This window comes from Onychomys torridus, chromosome 18 (genome assembly GCF_903995425.1).
Source record: "Onychomys torridus chromosome 18, mOncTor1.1, whole genome shotgun sequence".
Classification (NCBI taxonomy): Eukaryota; Metazoa; Chordata; class Mammalia; order Rodentia; family Cricetidae; genus Onychomys; species Onychomys torridus.
The window spans coordinates 65,187,662-65,203,839 of record NC_050460.1 but is presented as its reverse complement, the minus strand read 5'-3'; the positions used below and the strand labels follow the sequence as shown (position 1 = coordinate 65,203,839).

The 16,178-nt window shown below is 59.8% G+C and overlaps 3 protein-coding genes across 13 annotated transcripts in view; 2 read left to right on the top strand and 1 right to left on the bottom strand.

The window, feature by feature from the left end:
- The first annotated feature begins 330 nt into the window (after nt 1–330).
- On the top strand, nt 331–5,292 carry Phf1 (PHD finger protein 1). 4 transcript variants are annotated; one of them, XM_036167502.1, is made up of 15 exons: nt 331–731; nt 1,385–1,559; nt 1,646–1,727; nt 1,810–1,905; nt 2,356–2,456; nt 2,544–2,692; nt 2,837–2,932; nt 3,075–3,143; nt 3,234–3,357; nt 3,439–3,506; nt 3,596–3,700; nt 3,821–4,007; nt 4,100–4,194; nt 4,373–4,450; nt 4,665–5,292. In XM_036167502.1, the coding sequence occupies exons 2-15, from the start codon at nt 1,401–1,403 to the stop codon at nt 4,951–4,953; spliced, it is 1,698 nt and encodes a 565-aa protein (XP_036023395.1). In that variant the 5' UTR covers nt 331–731; nt 1,385–1,400; the 3' UTR covers nt 4,954–5,292. The 4 variants fall into 4 exon arrangements, with proteins under 4 accessions (XP_036023395.1, XP_036023394.1, XP_036023397.1 ...); XM_036167501.1 differs by having other exon boundaries at nt 4,370–4,450; XM_036167504.1 differs by lacking the exon at nt 3,821–4,007 and having other exon boundaries at nt 339–731; nt 4,665–4,801.
- An 89-nt stretch (nt 5,293–5,381) lies between these two features.
- Nucleotides 5,382–8,542, bottom strand: Cuta (cutA divalent cation tolerance homolog). Its single transcript, XM_036167505.1, has 7 exons — nt 7,926–8,542; nt 6,661–6,983; nt 6,257–6,465; nt 6,068–6,127; nt 5,933–5,978; nt 5,780–5,829; nt 5,382–5,575 (listed from the first exon to the last, which is right to left on the bottom strand). The coding sequence occupies exons 2-7, from the start codon at nt 6,946–6,948 to the stop codon at nt 5,443–5,445; spliced, it is 786 nt and encodes a 261-aa protein (XP_036023398.1). The 5' UTR covers nt 6,949–6,983; nt 7,926–8,542; the 3' UTR covers nt 5,382–5,442.
- A 164-nt stretch (nt 8,543–8,706) lies between these two features.
- Nucleotides 8,707–16,178, top strand: part of Syngap1 (synaptic Ras GTPase activating protein 1) — a 30,550-nt gene continuing 23,078 nt past the window's right edge. For all 8 annotated transcript variants that reach the window (XR_004943080.1, XR_004943079.1, XM_036167496.1 and 5 more), the window contains exons 1-3: nt 8,707–8,826; nt 11,776–11,897; nt 13,600–13,705. Coding sequence is in view for 6 of the 8 variants with exons in the window: in XM_036167496.1 (XP_036023389.1) it covers nt 8,760–8,826; nt 11,776–11,897; nt 13,600–13,705 (295 nt within the window). In the remaining 2 variants the exon portion in view is untranslated. The remainder of the gene's footprint in view (nt 8,827–11,775; nt 11,898–13,599; nt 13,706–16,178) is intronic.

The window sequence follows — 16,178 nt, the reverse complement described above, 5'->3', positions numbered from 1 at the left end:
CCACCGGTTCGAACGATCGTTCCCTGCCGCCCGCTGCCCATTGGTTGGCCATGGGCACGTCACCGCCTCGGTACTAGCCCCGACGCCCTTCCCCGCTCCGGGGGAGCGCAGCCACCGGGTTCGCGCGGCGGGAGGTGTGGCTGGCTGCCCAGGTGCTGTGCCCAGGCGGGGCCGCGCCTGCGCAGAGGGGCGGGGCGACAGGAAGTGTGAATGGGGGAGGGCGGTGCCGCGTGCGGAGGCGGAGCTTGGAGTGGCCACGGGGGCGGGGCAGCTAACGGATGTGGCATGGGGCGGGGCCCAGCCCTGACCTGCGGGCTGGCTGCCAAGAGGGCTATTTCCTGCTGCTCTCCGAGCCAGCCTCCCACCCGGAAAGGGGGCCACAGGGATTTCCTCGACCTCCCCGACCGGCCGCGCCCCCCACCGTGCAGTGCCCTCCGGGCGTGCCGGAGGTGAGGGAGGTGCTGCCTGCCCGCCCCTCCGGCTTCTCCTCCTCCCAGTGCTCCCACCCACCACTCCTCCCTCCCTCTGCCGACTCCTCCTGCCGCTGCCGCTGCTTTGGCTGCTGCGTCATACGCCCCAGAGCCGCCAGGACGGAGGGGCTGGGCCCAGGGACCCCCCGGGCTCCTCCTGCACGCCTCCCGGCATCCACACGCACTCCTCCCGCACTGGGGGCTCACCCAGGTGGCTCGGGTCTGCCCCTGCCTGGCTCCCAGCTGCCCCAGCTGTCACCGGTAAGGAGAAGGCGGGAGGCCCTGAGCGGGGGCAGGGAGCCAGGGGTCGGTGCACAGGAATGGGCGGGAGAGCCTTCGGTCCAGGTTTAGGATCTGGGCTGAGACGACTCGGGTCCCTCCTCACACTGGAGGTGTAGGGGAGTGGAGACCTGGACAGGGACACGCCCCCCTCCTGGGGCTCTCGGGGAAGTTATCTAATCCCAGGGCAAGGAGCCTCAAATTTGAGGGTGACCTAACATAACCTGGCACCAGGATAGTGGTTCTAAATGAGATACACAGGTCTGAGGAGGCGGCTGTTTCTACTCAGGGAAACATTTCCAGAAAAGCTCCCAAAATATCCCTGGGCAGCAGAGCGTCCCAGTTAGGACAACTCTAAACAGCTGGGAAAGGTGAAACTGAGTGGTAACCTTGGTTCTGCAAGCATCTTTTCCCTTGAGGTCTCTGGGGGGTGGGATGCTGGAGAACTAGGCTGGGGAGACAGTAGAGAAAGGGGTGGGGTCAAGAAGCTGACCAGGGCAACCCACCTCCTTAGGTGTCTGAAGGATTAAGAGCCTGGGGTTGGAGGTACTTGGTCCCTTGTCCACGACAGAAAACAAACAGAGCAGTAAAGCTTTCTTAGTACTCATAAACTCTTCCATCCTGTTTCTGACTAGGCCCCCCCAGGATGCAATGGCGCAGCTCCCCCGGCTGAGCCGCTTGGGTACACCCTCTCTTTGGGATCCAGCTTCCCCTGCTCCCACCTCAGGCCCCAGACCTCGACTTTGGGAGGGTCAAGATGTGCTGGCCAGATGGACTGACGGGCTGTTGTACTTGGGCACCATCAAAAAGGTGAGAGCCCCTCTGGCCCCTCACCAGCTCCTCGTTCTCCTGATTCCTGCCCCCACTTCATAACCTCTGCTCCTCAACTATTCCAGGTGGACAGTGCTCGGGAGGTGTGTCTGGTCCAGTTTGAGGATGATTCCCAGTTTCTGGTTTTATGGAAGGACATCAGCCCGGGTGAGACCCTTCATACCTGCAGAAGCCGGAGGGGTGGAGACACTGGCTTGGAGTAAGCCTCTGACACTTTGTTCCCTCATAGCTGCCCTCCCTGGGGAAGAGCTCCTCTGCTGTGTCTGTCGCTCTGAGACTGTGGTCCCTGGAAACCGGCTGGTCAGCTGTGAGAAGTGTCGCCACGGTGAGAGGGCAGGGTACTTGAACAGTGCAATTTGCCCTGGGTCTTCTGGACTGCCACTAGCCTTTGTAGCATGGGTTTTGTGTTTCCTGGCCAGTCTTCACCCCGTCACCTCATCTCTCAGTACAGGGAGAGGGAGCCAAAGGATGGTGACCTAAGCCCATGCCAGGTTGAGGTAGCTTACACACATCTTTTCCTAACTGTGCTTCCCTGGGCAAGGCGCTCAACTGCTAGAAGCCTGCTTACTCACTTGTAAAGTCAGGATCTCGATATCTCTCTCTCTCTCTCTCTCTCTCTCTCTCTCTCACACACACACACACACACACACACACACACACACACCCCCGATAAGGCCACAGTCAGGACTTAACGCACAGGAAAGGCTGCCGTGTCCGAGTGCCAAGCCGACGCAGGTATGCACAGAGCTCTACTCTCAACATTGTGCTTATTCAGCTTATCACCAGGACTGTCACGTCCCCAGGGCCCCAGCCCCTGGAGAAGGAGAGGGCACGTCCTGGGTCTGCCGCCAGTGCGTCTTTGCGATTGCCACCAAGGTAAAGGCACTTCTCTGCCCCTTCCTGTGGGATCCTCCCATGGTCTCCTCTCCTGCCTCTCTGAGGTTTCCACCTGTTCCTCTGCAGAGGGGAGGCGCACTGAAGAAGGGTCCCTATGCCCGGGCCATGCTGGGCATGAAACTCTCTCTGCCGTATGGACTAAAGGGGCTGGATTGGGATGCTGGACACTTGAGCAACCGACAGCAGAGCTACTGTTACTGTGGAGGCCCTGGGGAGTGAGTGATGAGGGTACACGTTATGGGGTGGGTATTGTGGTGGTAGAGCCCAGGAACACGGGAAAGGCAGGGGGAGGGAGCCCTGTGGTGGTGGTGGGGGGATGAGGGTCTTGGTGGTTTCAAGAAGGCTGTCTTCCCCTTGAGGTGGAACCTGAAGATGCTGCAGTGCCGGAGCTGCCTCCAGTGGTTCCATGAGGCCTGCACCCAGTGTCTGAGCAAGCCCCTCCTCTATGGAGACAGGTGAGAGCAGTGGAGGCTGGAGGAGCCCGGGATGCCTTTCCGCTGTGCTCGGCCCAGCTCTCCCTCCCCACTTGTTAGCTCCCTGCTGCTTGCTGTGCGTTCTGGCTGAATGCGGTGTGTTCTCTGCCTTACTCATACACAGATTCTATGAATTTGAGTGCTGTGTGTGCCGGGGTGGCCCTGAGAAGGTCCGAAGGCTACAGCTCCGCTGGTGAGATGGACTGTGCCCTCAAAATGTGACTCCTTTCTATCCCCCTGCTATTTTGTCCTAATGACTCCTGCTAACTTCCTGCTTCTCCAGGGTGGATGTGGCCCATCTTGTTCTCTACCACCTCAGTGTTTGCTGTAAGAAGAAATACTTTGATTTTGACCGGGAGATCCTCCCCTTCACCTCTGAGAACTGGGATAGTCTGCTGCTCGGGGAGGTGAGGGTTCTAACGTTTGGAAACTGGGGTGGGACATGGGGAGGAATGACTGTTCCCTGACCCCCTTGCCTCTTCCTTCAGCTTTCAGACACCCCCAAGGGAGAACGCTCTTCCAAGCTCCTTTCTGCTCTTAACAGCCACAAGGACCGGTGAGTCAGAAGAAGGGAGGCTCAGGGTGCTGTGGAGTCCAGAGGGGCTCTGCTACAGCACTGACCTGTGGCCTCTCTCCTCGTCCCAGCTTCATCTCAGGGAGGGAGATTAAAAAGAGGAAATGCCTTTTTGGTCTCCATGCTCGGACCCCTCCTCCCGTGGAGCCTCTCACTGGAGATGGAGCCCCCACCAGGTCACTGGTCCAGGGGGCATGGGGAAATTCTCAAGGATAGGTTTGGAGGGTACATGTACAGAAATGGGGGGTCTTGGGATGCCTGGGAGGGGGCTGGGGGGATAAGGAGGCCTCTTACAGCTTCCCTTCAGGGCAGGGCCCTGGGGGAGGGGTCTCACGTCCCCTGGGGAAACGACGGAGGTCGGAGCCAGACCCTCTGAGGAGGCAGAAGGGGAAAGTGGAGGAGCTGGGACCACCCACGGCAGTGCGCAGTCCGCATGGGTCCCGGGAGCAGAGGGAGCGGGCTCGTCTGCAGAGGGCACTGCAGGTACAAGGGCAGGGGTACCATGGGGCAAACTGGTGGGGTGAGGAAAAGGGTCAAGGGTCATCTCACAGTCCCCGACCTACCTTTCCTAACAGGCCTCAGTGTCTCCACCACCCCCCAGCCCTAACCAGAGCTATCAGGGCAGCAGCGGCTACAACTTCCGGCCCACAGACGCCCGCTGTCTGCCCAGGTCAGTGCCTGATCCAGATGAGCCCGTTAGGTGCAGTTCCCAGTCACTTATCAGTTCTTGTCTCAGAGACTTCTAGAACCAATGATTCCCTTCCCAGTGTTCTGGGAGTGCAGCGCACTAAGGGTGGGGGAGGCAGGCTTCCCTCTAGGTCCTGACTTGCCTTCCCCCACCTCAGCAGCCCCATCCGGATGTTCGCTTCCTTCCACCCTTCTGCCAGCACTGCAGGGACCTCTGGGGACGGTGAACCCCCAGACAGGTGAGCACCCCTATTAACATTAACTCTTCCTTTCCTTCTGTGGCCTTAGGCTCCTTAGTTTCTCAAACCCGTGGCCTTCATAATATGTAAGACAGGGTCTGTAGCCCAGACTGACTTGAAACTCATGGCAGCCTCCTCAGGTAGAACTCAAAGGTGGGTGGGATTAAAGCTGCACATCTGGCCTGTCTGGTCTTACTGCTGTCTTCTCTTCCAGGTCACCCCTGGAACTTCACATTGGCTTCCCCACAGACATCCCTAAAAGCTCTTCCCACTCAGTGACTGCCTCCTCATCCTCAGCCCCAGCCCCTATCCCAGGCCTTTCCAGACATTCAGTACCCCCTTCTCCCTTGTGCCATAGTCTGTCTCCGGGGACTGGGGGAGGAGTCCGAGGTGGGGTTGGCTACCTATCCCGAGGGGACCCTGTTAGGGTCCTTGCTCGCAGAGTGCGGCCCGATGGCTCTGTGCAGTACCTAGTTGAGTGGGGAGGAGGGGGCATCTTCTGACAGCCCTCTTCTGCTCACCTCCCCGTTCACACACTGGCACTTTCACGCCCTGACCTCTGACCTCACCTACAGCTGGGATGTACCTGGAGAGATAGGGAGTAGTTCTTCTCCCTGCTGCCCAGGCTGGAATCCAGGGGGATGGGGAAGAGGTCCTCTTCTCTGCCCCTTCATGACTCCTGACCCCTCATCCTTCCCATTTCCTTTGATGTTATTTTGTTACAGCTTTTAAAATATTTTTTAAAACTATTTAACCCCTGGGTATAGAGATGGGGGTGGCGGTGGTCCAGGATTCCAGACTCTGTATGACTGTAATAAAGAGAAATAAACAAACCTAGTAGACATGAGTCATTCTGAAGGATGGACAGTATACAAAGACCAGAGGAACTTTTCATCTTCCCAACCACATCTGTGTTACAAGGGAAAAGGCAGAGAGACCAGAAGAGGATTTATTGGGGGGCTCAGACATCATCACCTGGAAACCAGAGGGCCTTAAGCAGAGGAGGGGGCTGTGCCAGAATCTGAAACTGATTCTGTGACCTGGCGTACCCAATGCAGGTATGGGGGATTTCCCTGCTCCACAGGCAATGCAATCACCTCAGCAACTTCGTAAGGGTGCACAGATCTGCAGAAGTCACAGGGCAGGGTTATTCAGTCACCCAATGGCACACCCCCTCGGACACCAGTCCTGGGCTCCCCCGGCAAGGTCCACCCCGCAGTGTCCACCTCAGCTCTTTAGTGAGCTGGGGATATCACACAGTGCTTGCCTGAAATGCTCAAGGCCCTGGTTCATTCCCTAGTATCGACACAAAAACCTTAAAGTTCTTACCGAACGAACTCTGTCAGAGCAGGGACCAGGGAGCTTTGGGTTTTAATCATCTAAAGGGCAAAGAGAGACAGACGGTTCAACCACGAGGAGGAACTGAGGTCAGGTGAGGGCCAGAGCTGTCCAAGGAGCCAGACAAGACGGGTATTTTCTCACCATCAACACCTCGCTGTCTTCCTCGATCTTTCCTTTCCATTCATAGCTGAGGAGGTCAGAGAAAGAAGGGAACAGTCTTGGGGAAGACAGATTTCCCCCAGGAAAAGCTCTCAGCCCCTCCCACTGAGGACTCACATGGAAGTGATCTGCGGGATGAGGTTGACGCAGGCTGCCAGGCGCTTCTCTACCACGGCCCTGAGGGTGAATCGAGAGCACGCTCAGGGCGCCCGGCCAGGGGTTGTGCCGGGAGCCCAGAGACCTGCAAAGGCAGCGCCCTTCCCAGCCCCAACTCGCCCTCGCCGGTCCTCTCGCCGAGGTCCCCACCTGGCGATCTCCTTGGCGACTTTTTCGTTGGGACAAGTGACAAAGGCTGCAGAAACTGATCCTGGAACGTAGCCGGCGGAGCCCGAGGCCGGAGAGGGCAGGGGAGGGCTTCCAGAAGCCATGGACAGCAAGGCTCGGGGTAGCAACAGAAGGCGGGAAGCCACCGGCAGCAGCGCGGGCATCCAAAGAAACGACAGGAGCAGCGTGGCCTGAGAGCAGGGGGGCGGATTCAGCGGCCCCACGGCTGCCCTAGGAACCGCGCTCCGCCCTGCCTCTTCTGCGCCCGGAGGGAAAATGCCCCTGAAACTTAAGCTCGGAACACCTCGTCCGGCCCCTCCTGGGCGGTTCGGGGTCCTGAAGCCCCGGGGAAACTTGGAGACCGGAAGGGGCGGGGCCAGACTCACCCCTCCGCCGAGCAGGACGACGGGGGCCCGCCCCCAGCTCATGCGGCCAGCCGGGCTGGCGGAGAAGGGATGAGATCGGAGGCCGCGCGCTTCCCCGAGGAAGGACCCGGAGGAGCCCAGGAGGAGCACCCGCCTCTGACCTGCGGCCACGTGACGGGAGTCTCCAGATCTGGCCAATCGCGGCCCTCCAGTGGCCCGACTGCCTCGCCTCCCGAGGGGGCGGGGCGCAGGGCCCTCTGGCCAATCGGCAGCCAGGGCCGAGGACGTGTGCGGAAGTGGCCCGCCCATTTCCGTGAAGCCCCGGCCGGTGGCTGGCTGGCTGGCTGGTACGGCGTGGGGGAGAAGAAGAAAACGCCGCTGCGGCGGCCCGCCGTCACGTGACGCCTCTCGTCCTCTCGCGCGGCGCCGCCGCCTCCGGGAGCCACGGGCGGAGGCCAATCGCCGGGCCGCCTGGCGGGCCACGTGACGCAGGCCCTGGCGATCGGCGCCCTCGCTGCGTCAGGCCGGGGCTGGGGAGTCGTCCCGAGCCCCGGAATGTGCCTAGTAACAGTGCCCCCTCCTCCCCACGCCGAGCGGCCAGCAGCAGTGGGAGGGCCTGAGCAGACAGTCGTGGGTGGGGACAGCGGGCACCACCCCCCAGTCCCCGCGCTGGCGCCGGGCTGGGAAGCCAGCTGTCCCCGGGTAGGGGGGCGGCGATCGGGCAGGCTCAGACATGGCACGGCCATGGCCGGTGAGGGATACCTTAGGTGACAACCTGTAAACGGACTAGAGTGTGATGGAAGGGCACCGAACACGCGAAGCTTAGGGCAGACTGGGAAAGGAGAGCGCGGAAGGAGTGAGAGCTGCGGGCCGGGGTTCGGGGAGATGGCCCTGGTCTGCTCGCTTGCTGATGCCTCTCTCCAGGACTGGCCCACCTCCCAGTCGTGGGTCTCCTTGCCTTCGTCCACCCCCACCCCACAACACACACACCCCCGAGGAACCAGGACCTGCCCTACATAACCTCCCTGGGGCCCACACACATCCAGTGACCCAAAAATGAAGAGGGGCCAGGGAGAGGTCAGAGAAGAGGGAGGAGGCGGCAGGGGAAAGGCACCCACGTATTACAACTTCCTCCAGGGCCTGGGGTCCCTGGCGTGGGTGGCTGCGCTGCCCCAGGCTGAAGTTCGTTTCCCTCCTGAGTTGGGGGCGGCGGGCTCTGTCTCACAGGTCCTTGTGTGTGTGTGGGGGGGGTCCAGTATGTGGGGTCTTTATAAGGTCTGAGTTACCTTTCGAGTTGCTTCTGGGAATTGAGTCCAGGGATCCCCGACTAAGGTCTCTGAGATTTATGAGTTTCAGATCTCTCCATCTCTGGGGCCGTCGAATGTCTCTGCATTCACCCCCGAGTTTTCAGTTTTCCCTGACATAGGAATCTGGGGTTCCTCATCTCCAGCTAGTTCCTAAGGTCTCATTCTGGGCTGGGGTGCTTTCTAACGCTGGTTTCATCTTTTTCTTTGAGTAGGTCTCCGCTTTGGGGCCCCCAAAACTACCAACCCAGGGCCCGAAGTCTAAGATGGACGTGGGTCTGGAGGTCCTTGTTGAGACCGGATTCTCCGGGTCCGGCCTGACTCCTCTCTTGGGGAGGGGGTGGGTTTTCTGTTTGGTTCGTTTGTCTCCTGAGGTCGGGGGTCTCCTTCCTTCTAGATCTGGGTCTGTGGGGTTAATTTGTTGAGCGTGAGGTGAGGGTGAGGCGTCCTCCTCTGGGTCTGGGGTCAGCCTCTTCAGGACTGCTGCCTCCGGCGTGCGCGAGGCAGGGGTCTCTCGCTCGCTCCGTCCCCGGGTCTCCCAGAGTAGGGGTGGGGGCTGCAGAGCCTCTCTCTCCTCCTCCTGCTCTCCCTGCTCGCTAGCTCGCTTCCCCCGCCCCCCCTCTCGCTGCCGCTGCCGCCGCTGCCGTTGGCTCTCATTCTCCTCCTCCTCCTCCTCTCTCCTCCTCTCGCTCCTCTCCGCTCCTCTCTCCTCCTCTCTCCTCCTCCTCCACCTCCTCCTTCTCCCCCTCTCTCTCCCCCTCTCTCTCCCTCTTCTTTTTCTCCCCCCGTCCCCCCGCCCCCTCCCCCTCCGGCCTGATGAGCAGGTCCCGAGCCTCCATCCATCGGGGGAGCATCCCCGCGATGTCCTATGCCCCCTTCAGAGGTACGGCGGCGAGGGGGGTAGGGGGAGGGCCAGGTGGGGGGGCAAGAGGGGGAGGGGCAGGGGGCGGGGGAGAGCGGCTGGAATGGAGGGAGAGGGGAGGGCTGCGAAGGCAGAGGTGGGAACCGCGGGAGAGGAGGGGTTGGAGGGTAGAGGCACCGGGGTGTCTGAGGGATGGAGGGGCTGGGATGCAGGCCCCGAAGCGGGGCCGAGGGGCAGGTGATGGAGGGAAAAGAGCGTCCAAAAGGCATTAGGAGGGAGGGCTGAGTTTGGGGGGAAAGCTGCGGGAATTATCTGGGTTCGGGAGCTGAGTGAGGAGGGATATCAAGGAAATAGAGGTCTTCGGGGGAAGGGGAAATTGAAAACATAGGGGTGGGAAGAGAGTCCCAGAAGATGGGGAGGGGGTTTGGTGAGGGGCGCAAGTAGGGGTAGGGGAAGAGAGGAGGCTGGAGGGAGGGAAGGGGCCAGATGGAGAAAGGGTGGCAGTGGGGTGGGGGGTGGGGGTCCAGATGGAGGGAAGAGAGGAGAGAGAGAGGATTGGGGGAGGGGATGCCAGAGGAGGGGGAGGACCGAGTGTTTTTTTGGTTGGGGGAGATGTAAGTAAGATTGACGGATGGGAGATGGGAGCGAGGGCCCGTTAGAACCCTGCCGGGTGGCTGGCCCTCCTTAGGACTCTGGATATGTGCAATGCAATCCTGGGGTCTCATCTGCTCTTTTCACTTAATTCCCCTTCCCCCACCCACCTCTTATTCCATTCCCCCTCCCTTCCTCTGCTGTCCATCACTTATATCTTTCCCCCCATATGGTGTCCGTTTCTTATATGAGTCCCCCTCCTGTCCTTCCCCTGTATTAGTCCCCTATCTCATGTCTCTCTCCCCCTCTCTTCAATGACTACCTTAGTACACCAGTGTTGCTCCATTAGGGCCTGCCTCTGCCCCATGTTGGCCGACACCTGATCTAGTCCCTTGTCCCCAGGCATTTACCATCGTCTTTTTAGATCTACTCTGCTATGTGTCCCTCAACCCATCTTCCATTTCCTACCCCACATCCCATCTTGTCACATGGTCCGTGCCTACTTACTTTCCTTTTATTCCCCAGCCTTCATCACCATCACTGTTCCTCTTGTCCCCTCTGCTTCCTGGGGTGATGGAGATTTGGGGGTACCAAAACACAGGTTTGGATGCTTGGAACAGGGACTCTTGAATCCTTGTGGAACTTCTCACTGCAGTACAAATTTCCCATTTCCCCTTTCTCTGCCATGTTCCTTTGCCTCCCAGGATCATTATCTTTCTTAAGTCTAGACTCTGTGTGTGTGTGTGTGTGTGTGTGTGTGTGTGTGTGTGTGTATGTGTGTGTGTGTGTGTGTGTGTGAGTTGTTCCTGAGCTAAGGTTCCCTGTGTCCCTTTTCCTGTCCCCTGAGGTCTAACCGGCCTGCCCCCGCCGCAGCGTGGAGCAGCTCCTCTGTTCTGCTCTGGTTATAGGTATCAACAGATCTTTCCTCTGGGCGCACCATGTGTTGAGATGCAGCAGGCTTGTTGCCTCCAGTGTCTGTGGTCTGAGTTATGGGTGGTGGTGGTTCTGCTGGGCCTTTGAAGTCTAGTGTTTTTTTCTACCACTGAGCTATAATCTCCAGCCCTGCCAGTGACCTTGGTGGGTAGAGAATATTGGTGGTCTTCAAGAAGGCACCGAGAGTGAAATGTGAAAGTATTGTGATTTCTAGACACCTAGATCCCAGGGGTTCATCCTTCTCTCTGGCCTGCAGGTTGGGTAAATTTGAGGAATTACCATAATCAGTAATCACAGGTCACTCAAGGCACCAGAACAAAGCCCCAAGGCCATTTCTCCTGAAATGTATCAAATTCATTATCCCGCAGAGACGACAGCATTGGGTTTTCTTGCAGTGAACATTCTCTAACCAGCATCTTAAGCCTGGTCTTATCACTCTGATGTCTCCAGTCTAACTTTCCTGACTCCCCTAAGCCCTTCACCGTGTCCCCATGAGTGGTATGTGGCAGCGGTGCTGGCCAGTCAGCACAGGTTGGGCTGAGGACCCTGGCACCTGAGCACGCACAGCTGTTGACCCTGTTCTTCTCTGGAAGCTTGTCTGTCTTCACATCTCCTCTTGGGATGTTCCTCCGTCAGCAGGCTTGGCCGTTTCAATCTTTCCTTCATTCTTTCTTAAGCCCCTCACTATGCCCAGGTGAGGTGTCAGCCTGTGGAGTTGGCTTCCTTCCTGTCCACGAAGGTTAGGTGGGGAGAGCGGGATTGACTCCTGACTGCTGAGCACGTATGGACAAAGAGGCTGCTCTCTGGCCATCCTGACAGTTTATTTGCCACCTTCTCCCACCCTGACCCTCCTTAGAAAAGCTGTTTTCTCCCCGGAAACTTCCCCCAACGGAGGAACAGGGTAGGACTTGGGAAGGAGGAAGGTGAGGGAAGGGAGGGAGGCCATCATGCTTCTTTGAACATGTAAGCCCCACTTCCTGTCTTCCAGATGTTTAGCGCTCAGAATTTCGTGACCCAAATGTTCTTAAACACCCATCTTCTTTCCCACAAGCTGGGTACCTCTTCTCCCAAACGTGTGGGGCCACATCCATTGTAGCGGGTCATTAATGCCTCCCTCCGACCTCTCTATCTTTGGCCAGTTTCAGTAAGTCTCCCCCGCCCGCCCCACACCAAAGGGAACGGGCAGAACTTTCACCTCCTGCCCCAGTAAAGTCCCTCTCTGTCATGAGACTACTCCCCGCCCCCTTCCTGGAGCCTCCTAGACTCCTTCCTCAGTGTGAAGGCTCCTCTTCTGACCCTTTAAAATGGACAGGCACTTCATGTGCAATAGGTGTCTTCGGGCAGGCGGCACTCCCTTCTCCCATTTTGCAGACTCTTCTTTCCATTTAGGTTTCTACGCCCACAGTATAGACCCTCCCTTACTGTTTGTGTGTCTCTGTCCCCCAGATGTACGGGGACCCCCTATGCACCGAACCCAATACGTTCATTCCCCATACGATCGTCCTGGTTGGAACCCTCGGTTCTGCATCATCTCGGGGAACCAGCTGCTCATGCTGGATGAGGATGAGGTGAGCGAGGTTGGGAAAAGTGGGAGAGGGTGGAGAGGACAATGGGGGGGGGGTCCCAAGGAGAGATGGGAGGAGGGTGACCACTGAGATGTGGTCGGGATGCTATGAAGAGGATCGCCATTCTGTGAGCTTTGCTAGCAGGTCTTTGAGGCCATTGGCAGTGTTGTGGAGGAGCTGTGGATCTGAGGATCTGAGTGTGCCTCCTGTCTTCACCCCATCCACATTGTGGGATGGGTTAGAGTGGGGAGGGGAAAGAGCGAGCCCCAGCCTGCCCTCCCCGCCACTCCTAGCTCCTCCTAAAGCTGCACAGTGCAGACCAAGACTGAGTGACCCCCGAGAAGAGGCAGGCGGGGCAGTGGGAGGGGCTGAGGGCGGGCAGATGACCCAGGGCATGGAGCTTGGTGTGAATGGGAGTGAAGGTGGCCTGTGCTTGAGACCAGGCTTCACATATGCTTCTGCAGGGCTGGTTAGGTTTCAGAAAGGGAGATGCCAGGAGCGGCCTGAGGAGGCAGGCAGCTGGAGGTTGGACTTGGGTAGGGCTGGGAGTGAGGAGATGCCATGGAGAGGCAGAGGAGTATGGGCTCCAGAGGAGGCACAGGGGCAGCAATAGACAGTTCCTCAGAGAAGAAGGGTCCGAATCTGAAGGGTGAGGCCCTCAGGTGTGAGCAGACGGGAGAGTGATATGGGGAGCCATCTTTGGAGAGTGGTAGGGTAGCCTGGCAGAGCTGGTGAGAGCTCTGTCTGAAAACTGTTGGGGATGGAATTGGACTTGGGCTAAGCAGGGTGTAGAGGGTCGTGAGGGCAGGTGAGGCCGTGGAGAGGGACTGGCAGACCATTTAAAACACAAGTGTCTGGGAAAGCACGCCGACTCCAGCTGCAGGCCCGGTAAACCTAAGGTTGGGGTTGGGGTTGAGTGTTTTGGTGTCTGTCGGTCATCAGCCGAGACCAGGGATTGGAAGTCCACTGATGGACTGGGAAAAGAGAACCAACGTGAGATGGAAACGGAGAGGACCCACTAGCCACCGGCCAGCAGGACTAGCCTGTCTGGTAGGAAGCTGGGAAGGCAAAGAGGAGCTGGAATAATGAAGCCCAGAGAGCTGGAACTGGGTGGATGGCGAGGCTGGGGCCTCGTGGGAGTCTAGCTTCTGGTAGAGGTGGAAGTTAGGATGACGACTCCCAGGGGGAGTTGAGGTGAGGCCCTGGGAGAGGGAGGGCCGAGGGAAGAGGGACTCAGATGCAGGTGGAGGGTAAGGGAAGGAGACCAAAAGGGGGAGGTGACCAGGCCCTCTGGGGGGAGGGGAGGTTGGGTCCCAGTCTGGCCGCAAGCCGGGCTGTGGGAGGGAGACAAGCTGTGGAACTGATTATAAATGCAGCTGTGACAAGCTTGAGGGAGAGAAGGGGGTGAGGAAGGTGGGAGGCTGGAGGGAAGCAGGGGGAATGGACGAACTGAAGGTCAAGGGGAAACCAGATCCAGGAGGTAGCTAACTCCTGTGGAGTTGCGGGAGGCGCTGATTGGGGTTGGGGAGAATTCTCTAGACTGTTTGCAGAGGGAGAGGAGGGTCGAGAAGTCCCCTAGCTGGGCCAAGTGAAATGGGCAGGGGCGGAGCGGGCAGGCGGGCTGGCAAGGGGCCGGCCTTCCACGGAAGGGGAGCGGAGGGGCGGCGCAGGCCCGCGGGGTCTGACACACTCCCCAATCCCCTAGATACACCCCCTTCTGATCCGCGACCGGAGGAGCGAGTCCAGCCGCAACAAACTGCTGAGACGCACGGTCTCTGTGCCGGTGGAGGGGCGGCCCCACGGCGAGCATGGTACGGCGGCCGAGCAGGCTCGTGCCCCGGACAGTCGCTGGGAGCGGGCGGGGGCGGAGAGCCGCCGCGATCCCGATCCCGAGGACAGGGCGCCCTCGTCCGGGCTGCGCGGGGTACCGGGGCTGTTGGTGAGCGGCCCCCGCGTGTCCCTCCGCTGCTTCGCTCCCCGTTTCCTCTCCAGCAGCGAAGTTTGACTGTTTCCCGGTGCTTGTAAAAATAGTCGCCTTAGATCTTCAGTCTCCGTCTGTGTTCCTGGCCGTGGCCCGCACGTCCCCGGTCTGAGAACTTGGAGAGAATGACCTGGTCCCGCCCTCCACCAGACCTGTGTCCCACCGCAACTCCCATCCTCTTCCAGCCCCCGCTTCAGGCCTGTGCCTTTCCTCGGTTGATCTGTCTCCTGATCTGTGTGGCCATTCTCATTTTCCATTCCGCTCTTGATCCCCGGGTCCCTCCCCTCCGCTCTGGGTGGAACTCTGTCAGACCCCCATCTCCTCACGGTCTCTCCCTCTCTCCATCTGTCTCTCCCCCTTCCTCCTCCCTTCTGCCCCCCGCCCCCCTCTTTAGTCATTTAAAAAAAGATTTTTGTCTTCCTCTGAGAAGTTCGCTTAAAAGGTTTCCATGGGAACAGTGAGGGGGGGGGATGAAGGCAGAGAACAGGGATCTGCAGCCAAGGTGCAGAGACGCCCTCAGTCCCCGGAAACCCCCGTGCTACTGCCCCGTTCCTCAGCACTTCCCTTCCGTGACCCCCATCCAACCCCAGGGGACCCCTTTATCCCACCGGCTCTTCCTCCCCGGGAATCCAGGCTTCCAGTTGCTTCCTTAGAGAATCAGTGGCCTGTGTTACCCATTGGCTCCAGCCAGCTGCCTTCTGATAGGTCTAGGCCTCACTGCCCTTGGGGGCCAGCTTTGGGACCCTGGACCAGTGGTCAGGGATGTGTGTCATTGTCATGGAAACTGACACAGGGGTGTAGGTAGCACTCTGAGGCAAGCCAGGAGGAGGTGGTGCCGAGTGTAGAGAGGATGGGTGATGTCTGTCTGTTGTGCGTGTCTGGTGCATAATTTTTGGTGTGCAGTGTGTACCTGTGTGCCCCGGAATGGTAACATGCTCACAGAGTGTGTTTGTCATGTGTCCTGCGGTTGGCCGCTCTGCCCACACAGTTCTCTGTCTCCTTAGGCTGGGTCCTCAGAGTGCTGAGGCCTTTGGTGTGGGTCTCCTGTGTTTTGGGTGGCGTTTAGGTGGCCTGTGGAGGTTACTGTGTTGGGCTTTAGTTGAGCCTGGGAATGGTTCCAGGGGTATATATGTTTGGGGGGGCAGGGTTTAGTGGAAGTTAATAGCTGGTGAACGTTTGGGATCTTCATTGGGAAGCAGAATGTGTAGAGGGCATGGAGGGTGTGCAGGGGACATAAAGGTCTTTGGGGCCTTGGGGGCTCCGGTCTGCAAAGGTGTTTGCTGTGGCTGTGGACGCTCCAGCCCGGGAGAGGTCGCCGGACCTTTGAGGGCATTGGAATCCGGGGCTCCTCCTCTGCTGGGTGGAGCTGCAAACGCTCGCTCTCTTCAAGGGCTTCTCTCTCTCTTTTGGGGGTGGGGGTCCTGTTCAGGAGGCGATGATGGGAGGCCTAGCTGGTTTGGGGGGTCCCTCTGTCCCCCTCCCCCGTCTCTCTCGCGTTGTCTCCGGGCGACGGGGCTCGTGACAGAGGCGGCCACGGCAGCAGCGGTCGCCTAGCAACGGCGGCGGGGCCCGGGCAACGGCGGCAGCGGCGGGAGCGGCGGCGGAGGGAGCCGTTCCCGCGGCTGTCACCGCGCGGCCGTCCAGGCCGTCCCGGGCCCCGCCGCCGCCCCACCGCGTCGGGCGGCGCGAGCCGGGCCGCCGCCCCCTCTCCCTCCGCACTCGCCCCTCCCCCGCGCAGAGCGGCCCCTCCCCCACCGGGGACACCCTCGACCCCCCGGGGGGCGGTGCGAGGTAAGGGCGGGGCCGGGCGGACGAGGCGCGCGCGTGGGGGCCGCGCGCGTGGGGCGGGGGCGCGCGTGTGCGTGGGCACGGGAGGGGGCTGGGGAGGCCGCGGTGGCGGCGGCGGCGGCGGCGGCAGCTGCTCCCTCCGCATGTTCTCGCTGCATCTTCCGAGTGGGGGGAGTTATGGTAACTGGAGGGGGGCAGTAGAGGTCGGGAGGGGGGTCTTGGCACGCGTGGGGGTGGCTGGTGTGAGGGGGTCTTGGAGCCCTGCTGGAGGGGCAGCCCTGGTGTTTGCGTGTGCGATCGTGACTGCGCTTGTGTCTCTGTCCGTGCCATGTGCACATGGGGCCCAATCCCTCTTGCACACATGTGTAGCCAGCACTGTGCAGGTATGTCCTGTCTTGCCCTGCCTCTGCCAGTTAACAGCACGAGGGCCTGTGGGGCTAGCCACTGGTTTATGGGGCAGTTTGTGGCCATACTGATTCATTCTTGTTACCTCGACCCTGAGCGCGCCTGTCCCT

Bases quoted from the DNA above. Each gene is read 5' to 3' on its own strand.
- Phf1 (XM_036167501.1), top strand. From the start codon at position 1,401: ATGGCGCAGCTCCCCCGGCTGAGCCGCTTGGGTACACCCTCTCTTTGG. The intron at 1,728-1,809 runs GTGAGACCCTTC...GTTCCCTCATAG, and splicing joins ATGGAAGGACATCAGCCCGG to CTGCCCTCCCTGGGGAAGAG. The intron at 4,008-4,099 runs GTACAAGGGCAG...CTTTCCTAACAG, and splicing joins GTCTGCAGAGGGCACTGCAG to GCCTCAGTGTCTCCACCACC.
- Cuta (XM_036167505.1), bottom strand. From the start codon at position 6,948: ATGGGCGGGCCACTTCCGCACACGTCCTCGGCCCTGGCTGCCGATTGG. The intron at 6,128-6,256 runs GTGGGGACCTCG...ATTCACCCTCAG, and splicing joins GTCGCCAAGGAGATCGCCAG to GGCCGTGGTAGAGAAGCGCC. The intron at 5,576-5,779 runs GTAAGAACTTTA...TGACTTCTGCAG, and splicing joins GCTCTGACAGAGTTCGTTCG to ATCTGTGCACCCTTACGAAG.